This window comes from Theropithecus gelada, chromosome X, assembly GCF_003255815.1.
Source record: "Theropithecus gelada isolate Dixy chromosome X, Tgel_1.0, whole genome shotgun sequence".
NCBI lineage: Eukaryota > Metazoa > Chordata > Mammalia > Primates > Cercopithecidae > Theropithecus > Theropithecus gelada.
The window spans coordinates 25,258,928-25,281,284 of NC_037689.1; the positions used below are offsets into that span (position 1 = coordinate 25,258,928).

The 22,357-nt window shown below is 44.7% G+C and overlaps 1 protein-coding gene across 1 annotated transcript in view; it reads right to left on the bottom strand.

Annotated features, from left to right (window-relative positions):
- The window catches only part of PRKX (protein kinase X-linked), a 109,450-nt gene that overhangs the window by 11,942 nt on the left and 75,151 nt on the right, over positions 1–22,357 (bottom strand). The window contains exons 5-6 of the mRNA XM_025373286.1: positions 9,002–9,097; positions 4,183–4,240 (exon numbers count right to left, since the gene is read on the bottom strand). Coding sequence (XP_025229071.1) covers positions 4,183–4,240; positions 9,002–9,097 — 154 coding nt within the window. The remainder of the gene's footprint in view (positions 1–4,182; positions 4,241–9,001; positions 9,098–22,357) is intronic.

The following is a 22,357-nucleotide window of genomic DNA, read 5'->3' on the forward strand; positions in this document are numbered from 1 at the left end:
AATTGGACACCCAGTAATTTCCCAGTTTGTCTCCTGTTTTCATCTTGGCAAACTTATTCAGTATTTTACAGATATAGAAACTAGGGTTCACTGAAAGATGTTAATTTGCTTAGTAGGAACCAGCAAGTAAATAAGAAGACTGGGAACTCAAACCAAGGATGTCCAATTTAAGAGATTTTAGGAACGATATTGCATGGCCTGGCAATTAACAACGTGCATTCAAGTCGGCCTGCTTCATGCTCAAGGGTAGCACCAGGCATCGGCTGGCTCACACTGTGGCCATCACGACCTCTGAAATCCCTCCCAAGTGCTCATCCTTAAACCTCACTCTGCTTCCTTTTTTTATACTTGTAGTGATGTTGTTATCAATTAAATGTGGGACAGCAGAAGAAATAAACATGCGGGTTCCATGAAATAGAAGTCGGTACATCTGAATTTAACACGTTTATCAGTTAGCATTTCTGTAGTTTCAAATTTCTTATCCTTAAAGAGGACTACATCCACGACTATATCTTCAAAAGGAAACAGTAATGTGAATTGTTTCTATTGTTTTCCCATCCAGTTGTTTTCACAACTTTTTCTCTTCTTATTGCAAAACAGGTATTTTTGATCTACAGCTAAGTCAGGCAACAAATAATAGCTGTCAAGTTTTACCTTCAGCAATGTTGTGAATAAGAGTAAATAAGAGTGCTGTGAATAAAATAAGAGAATAAAATAAAATAAATTTTATCCATCAGATAAAATTCTAATTTGGATACTAAAGGATGTGTGTGTCTGTATATACTCACATGCATACATAGTAATATATACACACACATATATATTGATATATACACATGCTTATATGCATACACACGTTAATATATACACATGCATTTATATATACACATATACACACACGTTAATATATACACATATATACACATACTTATATACATACACATGTTAATATATATACATATATTTATACATACACATACACACATTAATATATACACATATATACACATACTTATATACATACACATTAATATATACACATATATTTATATATACACATACACATTAATATACACATATATACACATATACATACACATGTTAACATATACACATATATATACACATACACGCGTTAATATATACACACATATATTTATATATACATATACTTATACATACACACATTAACATATACATATATACACATACTTATATACATACACGTTAATATATACACATATATTATATATATATACACATATACATATGTACTTTACAAACTTTATATGTAGAGTATAAAGTATATGTATATACTGAGATTTACATTAGTATCCAAACTAGTGTGTGTGTGTGTGTTATAAAGTGTGTGGGGGGGGGTGGGAGCAGTGTCTCACGTTTATATTCCAGCACTTTGGGAAGCCAAGACAGGAGGATTGCTTGATCCCAGGAGTTTGAGACTAACCTGGGCAACAAAGTGAGACCTGGTCTCTACAAAAAAAATAAAAAAAACTAGCCAGCCATGGTGATACATGCATATAGTCCCAGCTGCTCGGGACAGTTTCTTTCAGTTTATCTTCATATCAGGAAGCTTTAACTAGACTTTAAGACCTAGTTTGAGAGTTCGTGAGCTTTTCCCCAATTCCTTTGATTGGGAAACTTGTTCTTCCCCCTCGGAAGGTACCTATAACGCTCACTATGCCATTCCCAGCAGATTCTAGATATGGGTCATCTGTAATTCCCTGCAGTCCTGGCAAGAGACCCAGCTCTTTTCCAAATGGCTGTGGCATTAACACAGGACCCATCCACTTTTACGAAGAGCCGTGGTACAGATGAATCCACACCGTGCAACCTGGCTGGACAGGCTCCTTGGAGACCTGAAGGTATCGGCCCCTGTCTACAAATAATGTAAAGGACAGAAGCTTGACTACAGTTACCGGGTGAACAATGTCCCTCAAAAAGATACGTGCATGTCCTATCCCCCAGTGCCTGTGAATATCACTTAATTTGGAAATAGGGTCTTTGCAGATGTAACTAAATTAAGGTTCTCGAGATGACATCATCCTGGAGTAGGGTGGGCCCTAAATCCAGTGACAGGTGTCCTCATAAGAGACAGAAGAGGAGACACAAACACTGTGGAGAAGGCCATGTGAAAATGGAAGTAGAGACTGCAGTGATGCAGCCACAAGCCCAGGGATGCCTGGAGCCCCCAGGAGCTGGGAGAGGCAGGAAGGATTCCCCCTAGAGCCTCTGGCAGGAAGCAGATACAATTATCACACATTGGGCAGTGGCCCCCAAAATATATGGCCATGTCCTGACTCCCAGTACCTGGGAATGGAACCCTACATGCAAAGAGGGTCTTTGTAAATGTAATTAAGGGAAGGCTTTTGAGAAGAGATAATCCTGCATTAGGGTGACCCGAAACCCAGTGACGGGCATCTTTCTGAGAGACAGAAGAGGAGACACAGACACAGAGGAGAAGGTCACGTGAAGAAAAAGACAGAGACTAGAGTGATGCGACCACAAGCCCAGGGATGCCTGGAGCACCCAGGGGCTGGGAAAGGCAGGAAGGATCCTCCCCTAGAGCCTCTGGAGGCCTGAGACACCTTGATCTCAGACTCCTGGTCTCCAGGATGGGGAGAGCATAAACTCCTGTTAAGCCCCTAGTTTGTGGTCCATTGTTATGGCAGCCACTGGAGACTCCTAAACCACACAGAGGGCCCCAAGAGAGCCCAGTGGTTCAAGCCTCACATCCTGGTGTACTGTGTCTCCCCAGACTGTAATTTACAGGGTCAAGACATATATGGAAGTTCCTCCAAGTATAAGTCCCTCCAAGGTTGTCCAGAGCTAGAAATAGCCAACAAAAAGTTCATGAATTCTATCAAATTCAGGGATGCCAAAACTTGCATATAAGGTATGATACTACTTACAGAACAGTCTGTTTGTCAATTATGCATTTGCCTCCACACAAAAAGTTTGTGGAAATCATACCTGATGCACAACTTTTAAAATCATCACTTGCACACATAAAACATATACTCCCATGTCCATGGCGGAACTACTCACAAAAGTCAAAAGGTGGAAACAGCCCAGGTGTCTGTCCATGGATGAACGGATAAACAAAACAAGGTCTGCCCACACAATCGAACACTATGTGGTCATGAAAAGGAAGGAAGCCCTGACACAGGCTATAGCCTGGATGAACCTTGAAGACATCTGCTCAGAGAAAGAAGTCAGACGCAAAAGCTTACATTTTGTACAATTCCATGTTCAGCAGGGCCATTTTTAGCAGAGCCCAGAATACCGAACCCTACAGAGAAAGTCAGTCGATTAGTGGCTGCTTAGGGTCGGGGTCCCCAACCCCTGGGCCACAAACTGGTAGTGGTCCATGGCCTATGAGGAACCAAAATGGGCCACACAGCAGGAGGTGAGCAGCAGGCAGGTGAGCGAAGCTTCACCTGTATTGACGGCTGCTCCCCATGACTGGCGTTAGCACCTGAGCTCCGCCTCCTGTCAGATCAGCGGTGGCATTAGATTCTCATAGGAGCACACACCCTGTTGTGAACTGCGCATGTGAGGGATTTAGGTTGTGTGGTCTGTGGAAAAACTGTCTTCCACAAAACTGGCCCCTGGTGCCAGAAAGGTTGGGGACCGCTGGCTTAGGGCAAGAGAGGATGAAAGAATAGCAGCACAGTGATAGCTGGAGGGTGCAGGGTTTCTTTCTTGAGCTGATGAAAATGTTCTAAGATTAACCATGGGGCTGGCTGTACATAATCGTGTGTATACTAAAAGCCACTGAATTGCACATTTTAGATGGGTAAATTGCAGGGCGTGTGAGTTCACGCTCCGTAAAGCTGTTTAAAAAATAAAATAAATAAGTAAACAAAATAATGAGTAATAACTTAGAAATTGTTACTGCTCTATTACCTTGCTTGAGGGGAGGGGAGATACAGTGTAGACCCAGTTTGACGTTGTGTGCCCAGAAACTCAGATTTGATAGATCTTTCCTGGCAGTTTCAAGCAAAATAAAAAATAAATAAATAAAGCACCAGATCTGAAATTTGGGCAGTGATTAAATCCGACCGCTAAACCTTGGTTTATATCTGCACATGTCAATATGGGTGTCAGACGGCAGACACGCACATCGGGTACCACTGAATACCTATGGGATCAAATACTGACCTTCATGTTTCCTAATCGCCTTGTTCTGTCAACCACAAGCAGTTTCTTAATGAGGTCTCTGTGTAGGGGAAGGAGACAAAGAAAAAGAAAAAGTGCACAGATTATATATCCACATCAGCAAACGCAGCACGGCAACAGAGATAAGGTCTACCCACTCCGAGGACCACGGTTCATTTCCATTTTAGCAAAACATTTTCTAGTGCTTATTTCCTACCATCACCGGCTCTTAAATAACCTATGCAAGGCTGGGTTGCCCCCTGCATGGCTGAAGCTAAGGGAAGGGGGTTGATTACATCTTTGGCAAGAAACTACCCCTTTGAGTAGAAAAGGGTGAAATTTGTATGTGCCTGCAGGGAGGATTCAGACACTTAACGTAAACATGCCTGTCAGGCTGTCCCTGCAAAATAGAAGACATCTGCTTTCACCAGCATCAACAGTCACACGCTGCCCTGGGGGTCTGCTTACTGATGGGATTCCTGTTGTAAAAGGCTGGCTTTCCCATAAGCACACACATTAGGATGAGTCTCCTAAGTCTGCTTCTTCACTTGTAATCTTCCTTTTTAAATAACAGACCATGTCAGAAATACAGCAAGCCGGGAGGCTGGGCACACTGGCTCACACCTGTAATCCCAGCACTTTGGGAGGCCAAGGCGTGTGGAACACTTGACGTCAGGAGTTTGAGACCAGCCTGGCCAACATGGTGAAACCCCATCTCTACAAAAAACAAAAACTTTAGCTGGGCATGCTGGCACATGACTGTGGTCCCAGCTACCTGAGAGGCTGAGGCACAAGAACTGCTTGAACACAGGAGGTGAAGGTTGCAGTGAGCTGAGACTGAGCCACTGCACTCCAGCCTGGGTGACAGAGCTACACTCAGTCTCAAAACAAACAAACAAACAAACAACAACAACAACAGCAGCAAGCTGGTTCAATTAGGATGGGTAGTTAGAGATGATGTTGAAGACTTCTAGTAGATTAGGCGAGTTTTAAGATGCATATTTATGGAAGTGGAAATGATCACGTGTGTCTGCATGTACACATATAATACACAGAGTATATTATGTATAATAATATATATAACATGAAATAATAATATAATATATTGAAGTCCCCCCAAACAATCCAATACCCACGACCCCGGTGTAAGCATCTAGGCTTTCCTGGCATAAACTACGTCCCAGGGAAAGTAGCATGAACTTGGACTGGGCCACTCCCAGGTTCGGTGACGGACTGCAGAGACTCTGACAAGCCAGGTGACGTCCCAGGGTCAGACTCTACCATCTAGACTGTGAATCTCACCAGTCCTGTCTGATCGGAAATTCCTGCCACCATGCTTTCTGAATTACAATGGGATGCTTGTCAGACTTCACTGCTTCTTTGCCTCTAAGTAAACCTCAGAGACCATCTGTCCGCCCACCTGAGGCTGGGATTTTGTATCCATCCTGCAAGGCTGAAAAGCTTTGAGCAGGGTGGGGAATATAAAAAATCACCGAAAAGTTACAAACCTTTCCACTACTTAGTGAGTTTCTCCTTCATTATTTTGACATGCTCCCCTCTGCCAAATAAAAATCAAGGTCATCAAATGCTATACCCCCAAAACATTCCCAAATAAATGTGGGGCTTTTTCCTCATATGATTTACACCACTGCCTGCCCCCTTATCACACACACTTAAACTTAAAGCTCACTGGAGTGGGATTATAAGAAAGGTTTATTTATGCTTTTATATTTTAAATAAACCTGTTTTCTTATAATCCCAGTCCAATCACCTTTAAGTGTGTACACTAATGGGGCAGGCAGTGATGTAAATTATAGTGGAAAAAAAGCCCTATGTTTATTTCAGAATGTTTTGGTGATCACCTTGATAAATTTCAATTGTGTGTGTGTGTGTGTGTGTGTGTGTGTCTGGCATGTAAGAAAACAAAGTGTTTGATGACCCTGAATTTTTTTTTAATTCTTTTGGTGTTTGGCATGTAAGAAAATGAAGATTTATTTAAAATACAGGGCACAGTGGCTTGTAATCCCAGCTATGCAGGGGGTTGAAGTGGGAAGATCACTTGAGACCAAGAGTTCGAGACCAGCATGGGCAACATAGTAAGGCCCCCGTCTCTACAAAAAATCAAAACATCGGCCAGACATGGTGGTGCAAGACTGTAGCACCAGTTACTTGGGAGGCTGAGGTGGGAGCATCATTTGAGCCCAGGACGTCGAGGCTGAAGTGAGCTATGATTGTGCCACTGCACTCTAGCCTGGGTGACAGAGCAAGACATCCACCTCTTAAAAAAAAAACAAAAAAAAGTAAAATACCAAAGCAAACTCTTATAAAGCAGAGTCTAGAAAGTAAAGAGTGTGGATGGGAAGGGGCCCCCGAAGACGCAAAGCCCTATAAAGGAACAACAGAAGTGTCCACAGCTGTAGATGGGTCCCTTGACCCCAGGATAAGCGACACATCTGCCGGCACTCTTTTGATGCACTATAGCCAAAATTCTAAATTTTATTTCTGATCCTGGCACCAGCTGGCTCCTCTCAGATGCAGGTACTTTCAGGCATGAAAAACCCCCGGCAGATAATACCTCTACTGAACTGGCAACAAGTCCCAAAGCTTTGTTTTGGTGTCTTCTTTTAAATGATATTTCTTTCTATAAGGAATGTCAATCCTGACATGCCATTTGCCCAGGCGACATGTTTACCCGGTCAAATGATAAAAGTTGCAGGAACCAACATACGACTTTAAGAAGCTGAGAATCAAAATTCTAGCATCACGGCCAACCAGGAACAGTGATTTGGATAAGAAAATGCATCATTAAGGCCAGGTGCAGTGGCTCACGCCCATAATCCCCACACTTGGGGAGGACAAGGCAGGAGGATCAGTTGAGCCCAGGAGTTCAAAAGCAGCCTAGGCAATGCAGCAAGACCCCCACAGCCATCTCTACCAAAAAATAAAAGGAAAGATATGAGTCACTGAGGTCTTGCTTCTCAGTCAATTTGAGAAGATTTAACAAATAATGGAAAGAAACGAAGTTTTACTCAACTACCACTGTTCCTGCTCTTGGTGGACCCGCACTGGGTATGTAAAGAGACAGGGACATTGTGGGGAACACTGGAAGGGGCTGGGAGCTACATAAAGAGAGGGATGTTAGATCAGACAGTACCAAGATGGTCACCGCTGGTTCTCTACTCTCTAGGAGAGAAACAAGGAAAAGTGGCAAGAGACCAGACTTTGATTATGCTTCTGGCGTGTTCTATTTTTGCAATTCCTTTTTTTGTTTGTTTGTTTCCACAGGACATTGGAAACCTCTCTACCTCTCCCCCCGCCCCATATATATATATATATAAAATTATTTTTTAAATTTTTTTTTGAGAGGGTCTTACTCTTTCATCCAGTCTGGAGTGTAGCAGTGCAATCACAGGTCACTGCAGCCTCAACTTCCTGGGCTCAAGCAGTCCTCCCATCTCAGCCTCCCTAGTAGCTGGGACTACAGGCACATGCTACCATGCCCAGCTAATTTTTGAATTTTTTTGTAGACATGGGGTCTTGCTACATTGTCCAGGCTGGCCTCAAACTATTGGACTGGCCCCAAGTAAGCCTCCTGAAGTGCTGGGATCACAGGCATGAGCACCTCACCTTGCCAAACTCGATCATAAAAGTGCTTTGCCATCCACTTGATATAATGTCACTCAACTCAGATGGATTTGGGGCCTGAGAGACAGGTTCTACACAATCCTTTCTATTTCCTTCCAGAGCAGTTGGCTTCTGAGGTGCTGTTTCCCCTGACACCTCCCTGTCTTACCATTCACTGGACAGGGTGTTCCTTCTAGGCGATTCATTGTTAAGCGGAGCCTCATTTTCTTGCTAAAGTCTTTTAAAACCTGCCTCTAGTGTGTCAAACACAACACAAGCTCAAGCCAATAAAACACGACCTTATCTTCTGTTCAGACTAAGAACCTCTGGTTAGGATGGGGTGCATTCGCCACCAAGAAACTCAACTGAACGTAGCCAGTGGCCCCATAAGGGGCATATTCAAAACAACCTGGTCCGTCGCCCTGAAATAAGTCTTCTCCAAACTGAACTTCCACTGGCTCACAAGAAAATAGGCCATGGAAAATAAAAGTTTAATTCTCAACTAGATGCATTCAGCTCTAGTTTGTGCCCAGGGGGCTGGTGCACCCATTAACTCATCTGAAAAATACAGTGAAACAAACAGAAATCAGTGCTTATTGCAGTAAAAATGACTACCAGGTGACCCGATTGGGTAAGGTAGCCAGAAAACCAAAAGCATTCTTATATTTAACAAAATATCTTTTCTCCCTATTGCAACAACCTTAATAAAATGTGCATCCAAAGTTGCCAATATCCAGCAACTATGTAAATGTTCGTAAAGCAACATGCTCAGAACTGAAAATGTTGACGTTAAAAAGGGCTTAGAGGTTGAGCATAATTTAAGCCGGAGAGAAAGGATAAAAGTCTGCTAAACCCATCAACAGTTCTGCTAGCCCCAGAACTAGGATCCTTCTTGTCAAATTCCAAAACTGCTCTCTCATAAAATACGACGACAAACTCATTCATTGGCTCATTTTAAATATAACATATCACCAAAAGAATAAAATACAGCCAAGACTCATTAAAATGTGAAGTTATCATTAAAGTAGAATACTTAAAATCTTTTTCTTTTCTTGTGGAAAAGACAACTGTCCAAAATAGTTTATGCGCAGCACATTTAATACCACAATATGGTATCCTGCTGAGTGCGTGTTTTCATGGTGATTTTAGACACTTTAAAAATAAACACACCCCATGACGAGGCAAACGGTTTACTTACTTTACATGGAAATCCAAATGTCTGGGGAAATCTATTTTGCCTGCAAGAATTTTCTGATAAATGCCAAACGGGTTGTCATCAAAAAACGGAGGAAACCTGTTAGAAAAACAAACATGTATTTTTAGTGGTGAGTAAGCATGGAAAAAAATCCCCGCTTTGTAAAGATAGCTATTTCTGCTTAACACAGGCAGAAGATAATTTATTTCACATGTACTCTTCCCCGCACACTGAAGTTGTCACGATCTGAAAGCACGTGACACTCAGATGGTTCTAAGAGGCAAGGCATCGTGTGCCGCAGCCCGATGTAAGGGAAGCTCCCTTGGAGAGAATATAAAGACCATTTGAGAGGCAGAAGGCAACTCCTTTGAGGCAGAAGGCAACTCCTTTGAGCATCTTATTCAGAGGGGCCACCAGCCCATTCCTTAACTGTGCACTAAACACTGGACGGAAATGCTCTCTCATGTTTACCGGGGTGAATCCACCACCGTGACCAAGCATGGAACTCAAACGTCTCAACAGCGAAAAGATAAGCAGTCCAATTAAAAAATGGACAAGTGGTCTTCACAGACATTTCTCAAAAGAAGACATGGAAAAGGCCAATAGGTATATGAAAAAAATGCTAAGTGTCACTAATCACCAGAGAAATGCAAATCACAACCTCAATGAGGTAACAATCATCTCAACCCAGTTAAGATGGCCATTACCAAAAAGACACTGTAAGCCCAGTACTTTGGGAGGCCGAGGCGGGTAGATAACCTGAAGTCAGGAGTTTGAGAGCAGTCTGGGCGACATGGTAAAACCCCATCTCTACTAAAATTACAAAAATTAGCCAGGCATGGTGGCACGCGTCTGAAATCCCAGCTACCCAGGAGGCTGAGGCAGAAGAATCACTTGAACCCGGAAGGTGGAGGTTGCAGTGAGCCGAGATCATACCATTGCACTCCAACCTGGGCAACAAGAGTGAAACTCTGTCTCAGAAAAAAAAAAAGACACATACACACAAAAATAACAAGTGCTGGTGAGGGTGTGGAGAAAAGAGAACTCTTTTTTTTTTTTTTTAAGACAGGATCTCGCTCTGTCTCCCAGCCTGGAGTGCAGCGGTGCAATCTCAGCTCACTGCAACCTCTGCCTCCCAGGCTCAAGCGATCGACCTGCCTCGGCCTTCCAAGTAGCTGGGACCACAGGTGCCCACCATCACACTGGCTAATTTTTGCACTTTTTGGAGGGGGCGGGGGGTTCACCACGTTGCCTAGGCTGGTCTTGAAGTCCTGGGCTCAAGTGATCCACCCAGCTTGGTCTCCCAAAGTGCTGGGATTACCAGCATGAGCCACCGTGCCTGGCTAGAAAGGGAAGTCTCATGCAATGTTGGTGGGAATGTAAACTAGTAGAGCCACCATAGAGAAGAGTATGGAGGTTCCTCAAAAAACTAGAAATGGAACTCCCACACGACCCGGCCATCACATTACTAGGTATCTGTTCAGAGGAAAGGAAGCCATGATATCGGAGAGACATCGGCGCGCCCATGTTTACCGCAGCACTATTCACAACAGCCAAGAGAGGGAATCAACCTAGGTGTCCACCAGCAGATGAGCAGACAGTAAAGAAAAGGTGCCATCTACACACAGTAGAATACTATTCAGCCATGAAAAGGAATAAAATCCTCTGATTGGCAGCAACACGGATGAAACTGGAGGACGTTACGTTAGGTGAAATAAGCCAGGAAAAGAACATTAAACAGTACTTGTGCTTACTCATACATGAAAGCTATAAAAAGCTAATCTCCTGAAAGGATAAAGAAGAACAGAGGATACTAGATTCTGGGAAGGGAAGAAGGGAGAGATAGGGAGAGGTTTGTTAAAGGATATAAGATAGGAGGAATATGTTCCAGTGTTCCTTAGCCTTGTAGGGTGACCATAATTAGCAATAAAACGTCGTACAGTTTCAAATAGATACAGGATATTCAATGTTCCTAACACAAAGAAATGGCAAATAATTGAAATGATGGATATGCTAATTAACCCTGATCTGATTACTCCATTCTTTGTATCAAAGCATCACTGTGTACCCCATGAATATATACAATTACTATGTGTCAATTTAAAAAATAAAATAAGCCTGGGAAATATGGCAAAACCCAGTCCTTAAAAAAAAAAATTTAGCTGAGTGTGGTGGTGCACACATGTAGTCCCAGCTACCTGGGAGGCTGACAGGGGAGAATCGCTTGAGCACAGGAGGTCAAGGCTGCAGTGAGCGGTGATCACATCACCACACTCCAGCCTGGGTGACAGAGTGAGACCTTGTCATAACATAAAATAACATAACATAACATAAAGTAAAATATAGGCCGGACGCCGAGGCTCATGCCTGCAATCCCAGCACTTTGAAAGGCTGAGGCGGGCAGGTTACTTGAGGTCAGGAGTTCCAGACCAGCCTGGCCAACATGGTGAAACCCGTCTCTACTAAAAATACAAAAATTTGCTGGGCATGGTCGCTGGTGCTTATAATCTCAGCTACTCAGGAGGCTGCGGCAGGAGAACTGCTTGAACCTGAGAGGCAGAGGTTGCGGTGAGCTGAGATCGTGCCACTGCACTCCAGCCTGGGTGACAGAGCGAGACGGAGTACATAAATGAAATAAAATGTAAAATAATTGTTACAGTTTACAGTGGTAAATACGCCACTATGGCCAAGAACAGGACATCTTTCTCGAGGCTTCCTTCAGTCTACAGCACAAGCAGTACCTGATATGTCCTGCCTTGGAGAGCTCGGTACTGAGCCGGCTTGCACGGCACTATAAGGCACCCTCAATAAACTGCAAGTGAACGTCAGTGAACTACATTTTTTTTGAGACAGGTCTTGCTCTGTTGCCTCCAGGCTGGAGTACCGCAGCGTGATCCTGGCTCACTGCACTGAGCCTTGACCTCCAGGGCTCAAGCTATGCTCCCACGTCAGCATCCTGAGCAGCTGGGGCTACAGATGCACACCACCACACCAGGCTGATTTTTGTTTTTTTTTTTTTAACTTTTGGTAGAGACGAAGTCTCACTATGTTGCCCAAGCTGGTCTCAAACTCCTGGGCTCAAGTGATCCTCCCACTTCAGTCTTCCAAAGTAATGGGACTACAGATGTGAGTCACCACACCCATCACTGAATTTCTTTATACTCCTCATTCACGGAACAGTATGTGGCAAGCAACAGGTGATCAATAAATGTGTATAGGCCAATGAAAGAGCCCGAGTTTATCATATTTTTCTTTTTTGTGAGACAAGGTTTGACTCTGTCACCCAGGCTGGAGTGCAGTGGTGCAATCATAGCTCACTGTAGCCTTGAACTCCCCCAGGAGGCCATCCTCCCACCTCAGCCTCCCATGTAGCGGGGATAACAGGTGTGTGCCACCATGCCCTGGCTAATTTTTTGACTTTCTATAGGGATGCGGTCTCACTATGTGACTACTTTTAAGGTGCAGGAGCACAGTCTGTATTTGTAACTGAGACTGGGTGGTCTGCAAAGCTGACCAAAGCTCTTTGCCCCAAGAAAACCATTTCTTGACCCCTGAAGACCAGGAAAAAGACAGAAATACATGCAAATACAGCCTTGAAAATAGCGCTGTGTGTGTGAAAACAAGATTGTCATGCTATGCTTTGTTGACTGTAGTAAAAAGATTGCAGTCCTGCTGCAGAAACCAACAGACTTTAGTAATATCTAGAAATTTTAGAAATATGTGAAATAAACTAAAAAACATATATACTTAAAACTGCAAAGACCAAGATAAATCCAAGAACACCTAGAAGTCAACTGTATTAGTCCATTTGCAGTCTGCTGTAAAGAACTACCTGAGACTGGGTAATTTATAAAGAAAAGAGATTTAGGCCAGGCACAGTGGCTCATGCCTGTAATCCCAGCACTTTGGGAAGCCAAGGCAGGCAGATCACGAGGTCAAGGAGATCGAGACCATCCCGGCTAACATGGTGAAATCCCGTCTCTACTAAAAATACAAAAAATTAGCTGGGCGTGGCAGCGGGCGCTTGTAGTCCCAGCTACTCAGGAGGCTGAGGCAGGAGAATGGCGTGAACCCAGGAGGAAGAGCTCACAGTGAGCCGAGATAGTGTCACTGTACGCCAGCCTGGGTGACAGAGCAAGACTCCGGCTCAAAAAAAAAAAAGAAGAAGAAGAAGAAGAAAAATAAAAGAAAGAAAAAGAGATTTAATTGACTCTCAGTCCCGCACGGCTGGGGAGGCCTGAGGAAACTTACAAATCATGGCGGAAGGCGAAGGGGAAGCAGGGCACATTTACCTGGTGGCAGATAAGTGACAGTGAGCAAAGGAGGAAGTACTACACTTTAAAACCATCAGATCTCCTGAGAACTCTCACGAGACAGTACTAGGGCAATGTTGCAGAAACCACTCCCATGATCCAACCACCTCTCACCAGGTCCCGCCTCCAACACTGGGGATTACATTTAAACATGAGATTTGGGTGGGGACACAAAGCCAAACCACATCATCAACCAGTAAGTGTATACTACACACCTACATGTCCGAGGCACAAGTTGTACTTCTGAGATTTTCTCATACTGACCAGGACAGAGACTCATATTGGCTCAAAGTCATGTTTTCTATTTTTTTTTAACTTTTGGTAGAGACGAAGTCTCACTATGTTGCCCAAGCTGGTCTCAAACTCCTGGGCTCAAGTGATCCTCCCACTTCAGTCTTCCAAAGTAATGGGACTACAGATGTGAGTCACCACACCCATCACTGAATTTCTTTATACTCCTCATTCACGGAACAGTATGTGGCAAGCAACAGGTACTCCAATTCAGGTATTCTAGCAATGGAAATACCTTACAAAATGGAGCTTTCAAATGATACCCTCACTGATGATCAGAAATGCCAATGAGCAAAAATAATTCTCTTGTAGATTCCAAATCACTTCCTGACCTTAATGAAATTCAGTGGAGTGGGTGGAATGAGAGGTCTCCAGAAAGTTCCATCTGTGATCCTGCCCCACCAACCTGTGAATGGGACCTCATTGGGAAATAGGGTCTTTGCAGATAGAATTAACTCGAGGAGCTTCAGATGACATCATCCTAGAATAGGGTAGGTCCAAATCCAATGACAGGTATCATCGTAAGAGACTGAGGAGGCGGCACACACACAGAGGAGAAGGCCACATGGGGACAGAGGCAGAGATTCAGTGAAGCGGCCACAAGCCCAGGGACTCCTAGAGCCCCCAGGAGCTGGGAGAGGCAGGGAGGATCCTCCCCTAACACCTCCAGAGGGAACTGGATACACCTGTAGTGGATTGAACTGTGGCCTTCAGAAAGATCCGTCCACATCCTAATGCCCAGACCTGGAATGAGACCTTATTTGGCAACAGGGTCTTTGCAGATGTGATTAATTGAAGGATCTTGAGATGAGATCGTCCTGGATTAGGGTGGCCCTAAATCCAATGACAGGTGTCCTTCCTTCTAAGAGACTGAAGGGGAGACAGAGACACAGAGGAGAAGGCCACATGAAGGTGGAGGCAGAGACTGGAGTGATGTGGCCACAAGCCCAGGGACGCCTGGCGCCCCCAGGAGCTGGGAGAGGCAGGAAGGATCCTTCCCTGGAGCGCAGTCCTGAGGCACTTTGATCTCAAACTTCTGGTCTCCAGGACTAGGAGAGGATAAAATTCTCTTGTTTAAACCTTCCAGTCTGTGGTAGTTTCTAACAGCAGCGTCAGGACGTTCACATCTAGAACCACACACATGAACTGTCCAATACACTGCAGTGAAGAAAAATTCAAAGGAAAACAAAGAGGAGAAATACAAAGTACAAAAATGAAAATCAATGGCAGAGGTGACAGAGAAGTGGGGGTGGGTTACATGAGGAAATGAAAGATACTAGAGAAAGGTAAATGATTAGGTGTGTGCGATGTGGCCTTAACACAGCATTTCTTCCTTCTTAAATAACATTTCAGTTGCTCATTTTGCACTTTAGCACGAAGGTGACTTTTCCAATAGCATCTCTCTTTGGTCCACTGGTTCTGGAGTTACGAGCCACCACAACGTACTGATAAACCACCCAGGCCAGGCTGGGAAGCAGAGCTCTGAGTACGGACACTCGTCAGATCTGCGTGTCCGATCTGCGTCAACGCTGCCGCCTCAGACGTGAACAACCTCCCGAGCCCGTCCTCCCTCACCCACCCGCAGCGTTCTCTGTAACAGTAGTTGGGGGACTTGTATTCCTGTTTCTCTCTAGGTTTGGGTGGTGACCCTGTCTGAATACATTCAGCTGTGTGACTTGATCGGGGAAATGCACAAATACAGGAATGGAGCATTAAACTCCAGGAGGAAATGTGTCATACATACCTAAAAACATTTATGGAGAACATTAAACGACGTGCTGTTGGACAGTAGACAATACATAAGATCATGGGAAAGGTATTTAATAAGCAGAAAAAAATAAATAGTAAGTGAGCACTAACTGATGATCTTGCCTGAAAGAAAAAGCAGAGACAGTGTGTGTGTGTGTGTGTGTGTGTGTGTGTGTGTGTGTGTGTGTGTGTGTGTGTCTGAGAAACAGCACTCCTCCGGACGCCTGGGCAGTGCCCTCTGAAACCCTCAAATTTCTGTCTCTAAACATACAGACTGCTTCCAATTCTTACCAAGTGGAGAATAAATTCTCATTATATGGAATTTGGCATTATTAAGCAAGCTAAATTGATCTGTGGTGACAGCTATACTAGTAAGGACAATCTGCTAATCAGCATGAATGCAAGCTCGAGATTTTCACCTGAAAAATTCACGCTCAGGCTAGGCACAGTGGCTCATGCCTGTCATCCCAGCATTTGGGGAAGCCAACGCGGGAGGATTGCTTGAGCCCAGGAGTTCAAGACCAGCCTGGACCACACGGTGAGACCTCGTCTCTACAAAACATTTAAAAATTAGCTGGACGTGCTGGTGTGTGCCTGTGTTCCCAGCTACAGCTTCTGTAGTCCCAAGAGGCTGAGGCAGGAGGATCGCTTGAGCCCAGGAGGTCGAAGCTTCAGTAAGCTATGACTGTACCACTGCATTCTAATCTGGACACAGAACAAGACCCTGTCTCAAAAGAAAAAAGAAAAAAAAAAAAAACAAAAAACACTCATGCAGTGGCTCACGGCTGTCATCCCAGCACTTTGGGAGGCCAAGGCAGGTGGATCTCTTAGAGCCTAGGAATTTGAAATCAGCCTGGGTAATATAGCAAGATCCTATCTCTACAAAAAATTTTTTAAAAATTAGCCAGGTACAGTAACGTGTGCCTGTCATCCCAGCTACTCAGGAGGCAGAGGTGGGGGGTTTGCTTGAGCCCAGGAGGTCAAGGCTGCACTGAGCTGTGACTGCACCACTGCACTCCTGACTGGGCAACAGAGCAAGACTCTGTAATAAAAAGAAAAATGAAAAAAAAAAACCACACCAATTGTGCCACTGGCTCTATCATTTGCCAGTAAAATTTGAATGTAATTATTCCACCTATCTACATCTTCCAGTCAAGTGGACAGTCCAGGCAGAGATGCCCTGGGCGCTGCGAGCTGATGTTCTCCCTTGTACTCAGCTGGGAAAACACCCTCCTAAACTATCGGCCGACACACTCCCTGCCCCACTTCTGAAGGCCGGGGCCGGCCTTGGAAGACGGGTGCTTTGGAAATGCAGTCATGAAAAGGAAGGCAGAGGCTTTTAGAGAAAAGAAGAAAGCCGTCACTAGAATTTCATCCCACCTTGACTTCTTCCTCAAAAATCTTTGTCCCGATACCTTCAGATTAAAATCTAAAATCTAGACCAGGCGTGGTGGCTCATGCCTGTAATCCCAGCACTTTGTGAGGCCGAGGCAGGTGAAACACTCAAGGTCAGGAGTTCGAAAGCAGGCTGGCCAACATGGTGAAACCCCATCTCTACTAAAAATACAAAAATTAGCCAGGCATGGTGGCATGCACCTGTAACCCCAGCTACGCGGCAGGCTGAGGCAGGAGAACTGCTTGAACCCAGGAGGCAGAGGCTGTAGTGAGCTGAGATCACGCCACTGCACTCCAGCCTGGGCGACAGAGAGAGAGTCCCTCTAAAGAAAATAATAATAATAATAATAAATAAATAAATATAAAATCTGTGCTCCTCAGATGAACCAGGGTGGGTGAGGTGGGAGATGAGACAGGGGAATTCAAGGGCCAGATAAAGCGGAAGGAGCAAGCACTGGGGTGTGTGAGGGTTGGGGCTGAGCGGAGAGTTTGAAAATATAGCCCCGGGCGCGTTGGCGTGGGCATCACAGCAGTGGCTCTCAAAGTGCAGTCCCAGGGTGGCTTCCCGACCCCAATTTAGGGATGGGTGAGGTCGTTTTTCTGACTCCAGCTTTGAATAGTGATGAATTTTCTTCCTATGCCTCAACTCAGCAACACGCTATGCAGCACAGCAGACAGGCTGCAGATGAAGGGAGGAGAGGCCAGCAGCCCTTGTGAAAGCTGGACACTAAGAGATTCGCAAAACTCAGAAAACACGGCCAACTTCCTCACGAACGTTTTCTCTCTGTCACCCAGGCTGGAGTGCAGTGGCGAGACCACAGCTCACTGCAGCCTTGACCTCCCAGCCTCAGTGATCCTCCCGCCTCAGCCTCCCAAAGTACTGGGACCACAGGCGTGCACCACCAAGCCCAGGCAATTGGTTTATTTCATTTTATTTTTTGTACAGATGGGGTCTCACTATGTCGCCCAGGCTGGCCTCCAACTCCTGGGCTCAAGTGATCCTCCCACCTCAGCCTCCTGAAGTGATAGGATTACGGGCGTGAGCCACCGTGCACAGCCTGAATGGTTTCAATTCTAGAAAGTGCGGTTACACATTTTTTCCATTAAAAAATGCCATTTATGTTCACCTCTGTGATTATTATTTAACTTCTCATATATATTACTTATGTATTCTGTTTGTTTATATTTCAGTCCCACTTTAATTTCAAATGCAGTCAGCGTGGACAGCTGTAACAAACAGAAATGAAAGTTCTGCGGGTTGTTAATAACTCTGAGCTATGTGTTAAAGGGTTCCCGAGGCCAGCATGTTTGAGAACCACTGCACAATGCCTGACGCTCTCCATGGAAGAGGCTTCATTGCAGAGAGATTCTACCTTCTCTAGAATCTTCTGCACCCTGTCTGCTATGCTGTATTGTCTTAGTTGACACCTATGAGGAAAATTCATCACTATTCAGATCTGTCGTTGGAAAAATGATCTCACCCATCTGCTAAAACACACTTCCGGAACCTGACAGTCCTCTGGGATCCCTCTTTGAGAATCATTGCTGTCATAACTAAGACAAGATGCCCCGGGGCTTTCTCTCACCCTACACTCTGCTCTATGCCATGCGTGCCCCTGTGTTTTGTTCTTGATGCTTTAGCTGATTTTTTTTTTTCTTTTTCTGAGACAGTGTCTTGCTCTGTTACCCAAGCTGATGTGCACTGGTGCAATCTCAGCTCACTGTAGCCTCAACTTCCTGGGCTGAAGCAATCCTCCCACCTCAGCCTCCTGAGTAGCTGGGACTACAGCTACATACAACCGCACCCAGCTAGTTTTATTTTTATTTTTTGTAGAGATGGGGTCCCACTACGTTGCCCAGGCTGGTCTTGAACTCTTGGGCTTAAGCAATTCTTCTGTCTCAGTCTCCCAAAGTGCTGGGATGACAGACAGGCATGAGCCACCGCGTCCAGGCTTTACCTGACTCTTGACACGGAAATGGATGAGAAAAGAGAATAGGATGGGAGAAATCGGAGCTGAGCTTGGGTCCTTGGAAAGTGCATGAGTGATTTTGTTCCAGAATGTGCCACACAATTTTCATCTGACCTAAACATGTCTCGTTCCATGAAAATAAAATCTGCATCATGATATGACCTCCTTCCTAATCACATGGCAGATTTTACCAAACAGATGAAACAGATGTTTTCCCCTGTGCGTAGTGGAAGATTGAGATAACCAGTTAAAGCAATAAAACAGACAAGGCACAGCCTCACTTGATCCTGCTAAGAGTGGGAATCCATCACATGGAGCTGGAATAGGGAAGGTGCAGACACGGGCTGCGAAGGGAGCAGGAGGACTCTGACTGCAGGCCGGCTCCACTTATGTGTGCAGCAACGCCCTCCCTCTAGCCACCAGAAGTTTCTGGGTTGGAGGAGGTGAGGAGAGCAGCTTGGAAGCATTGCTCTCAGAGGCAGGCAACACATACAAAATCAAGATGGTTTCAGAGCTGCTAAGCAGTATAAAGAAAACAGATGGGCTGATCGGACAGGGCATGGCCCAGGAGAACAGGGAGGCCCCAGAGGGCTGTGGGAGCAGGTGACAGGTGAGCCTGCAGCATGTGCAGTGGAAGAGAAAGGGCTAGTCCTGGCCGGGCGCGGTGACTCACACCTGTAATCCCAGCATTTTGGGAGGCTGAGGCAGGTGGATCACTTGAGGTCAGGAGTTTGAGACCAGCCTGGCCAATATGGTGAAACCCCCTCTCTACTAAAAATACAAAAATTAGCTGGGCGTGGTGGCACACACCTGTAATCCCAGCTACTCAGGAGGCTGAGGCAGGAGAATTGAACCTGGGAAGCAGAGGTTGCAGTGAGCCAAGATTGCACCACTGCAGTCCAGCCTGGGTGACAGAGCAAGTCAAGAAAGCAGAGGTTACAGTGAGCCAAGATTGTGCCACTGCACTCCAGCCTGGGTGACAGAGCGAGATGGAACAGAAAGGAAAGGAAGAAGGAAAGGAAGAAGGATAGGAAAGGAAGAACGAAAGGAAAGGAAAGGAAGAAGGAAAGGAAAGGAAAGGAAAGGAAAGGAAAGGAAAGGAAAGGAAAGGAAAGGAAAGGAAAGGAAAGGGGAACTAAGAGGGAAAAGGAAAAGGAAAAGGAAAGGAAGAAGGAAAGGAAAGGAAAGAGGAAAAAAGAGAAAGGGGAAAGGGGAAAGAGGGAAGGGGAAAGAGGGAAAGGGAAAAGGAAAGGAAGAAGGAAAGGAAAGGAGAGGAGAGGAAAGGAGGAAAGGAGAGGAAAGGAAAGGAAAGGAAAGGAGGAAAGGAAAGAAAAGGAAGAAGGGAAGGGAGATGGGAAGTGAAGGGAGAAGGGAAGGGAAAGGAAGGGAGAAGGGAAGGGAAAGGAAGGGAGAAGGGAAGGGAAGGAAGAAGGGAAGGCAGGAAGGAGAGAGAGAAAGGGGGGGAGGGAGGGAGAGAGGAAGGAAGGAGAGAGGGAGGGAGGAAAAGAAAAGAAAAGAAAAAAGAAGGGAGGAAGGAAGCCAGCCTTTGGGCAGGGGGACAGGTCAGGCTTCCTGGCATGTTTAAAAAGCAGTGGGAAGACGAAGGGCCAGGCTGTTGTCTAAGGGGGGTGGACAACCCACAGACAGACCATCTCAGAACCTCATATGGTAACAAGCTTCCGATTCTGCTCCAGTCATCCAGGAAGCAACAAGCGGGCTCCCAGGGAAGAGGGGCACAGCTGGTGGGCGCGTGGACAGGATGCCTGCAACTGCTTCCAGGAAAATGTACTGCAGGCGGAGGGGATGCAGGAGACAGTGAGAAGGCTTGGGGTGGTCCAGGCAACCTGAAGCTGGCCAGAGCTGGGGAAGAGCACAGGAATGCCTGGGAGAGTTGGGGTCAGCGAAGCTGGTTAACTCTCAAAACACCCACCCATGTGAAAAGACACAGGGCTGCTGAGAAATTGAAAAAACAATATTCACCCAGAAATAGACTCTAATTAGAAAAAAGGAAAATAAAAAGAGGCCTACTGTGAATCAATAGCTCCCTGCCTCATGAAATGCACAGGTCAGCAGACTGGGCTTTGATTGGGAGATGGTTATTCATTTAATTATTCACTTAATTTTTTTTTTTCTTTTTTTTTTTTTGAGATGGAGTCTTACCTCTGTTGCCCAGGCTGGAGTACGGTGGTGCGATCTTGGCTCACTGCCACCTCCCTGCCTCCCAGGTTCAAGTGATTCTCGTGCCTCAGACTCCCGAGTAGCTGGGATTACAGGCACTATGTCCGGGTTTTTTTGTATGTGTAGTAGAGATGGGGGTTTGACCATGTTGGCCAGGCTGGTCTCCAACTCCTGACCTCAGGTGATCCACCCACCTCGGCCTCCCAAAGTGTTGGGATCACAGGCGTGAGCCATGGTGCCTGGCCTAATTATTCATTTTCAATTAGCCTAATGATTTATTACATTATAATTAGGTTATTTTCTATTCTATTATATTCTAATATATTTAAATATTCCAATATGTTATAGCCTATTAACAATTCTCATAACTTTATATAATAATTCTAATACAGTCATTCTAATGACTGGGGGGGTAATATTCTATTCTTTTTAAATTTATTTTTATAAATTTTTAACTTCAACATACCTTGAAACTAATACTGTTTTAATTATAGTCTAATAATTATATGCTGTATTCTAACAATATTATGTTCTAATAGTATACTGTATTCTAATAATAGTCTACTCTATCCTATAATCAGTAAAATTTGGGGCACATGAACCTCACTCTATTTAAAACTATTAGACTACAGGATACAACAATCCTCAGGCAACACTGCCCTCGTGTGGTCAGTGTTATCACTGAAGGAAAATGTGGTGCTTTTCCTCGGTTGGATGCTGATCAATATGCCTAAGTGATTTTTACAACCTTCTGAGTTTGCCTGGGACATAATGGGCTAGAGTGCATATTGAGAAGTTTAGTTCTATACGATTTGTAGGCATGTCTCAGCAAAGAGTAATGGAAAATTCAAAAGACCAACAGGCAGGTAGGTAGGTAGATTATTGATAGCTAGATAGACAGAAAGGTAGAGATAGATGGATAGGTAGGTATGTAGATGATTGATAAATAGATAGATACATAGAAAAGCAGACAGATGAATAGGTAAATAGATGATTGATAGATGGATAGGTAGGTAGGTAAACAGTTACATAGAAAGATGATAAATAGATGGATAGGCAGATAAATAGGAAGCAGATGGATAGATTGGTATATGAATGACAGATGATAGGTAAATACATAGATAACAGGTAGGTAGACAGATAAAAAGATTGTAGAGATAAAGAGATGGAGACAGAGAGATGGATATATAAATATATAAATGACAACTTAGATGACAGATAACGATAAATAGATAAACATATACATGCATACATAATAGGTAGCAGACCATAGAGACAGACAGGGATAGGTGTGTGGGTGAGTGGATGAATGGATGGATGGATGAAGGGGTGGGGGGGTGGATGGATGGATGCATGGATAAATGAAGGGGTAGGTGGGTGGATGGATGGATAGATGAAGGGGTTGAGGGGTGGGTAGGTGGATGGATGGATGAAGGGAAGGGGTTGGGGTGGATGGATGGATG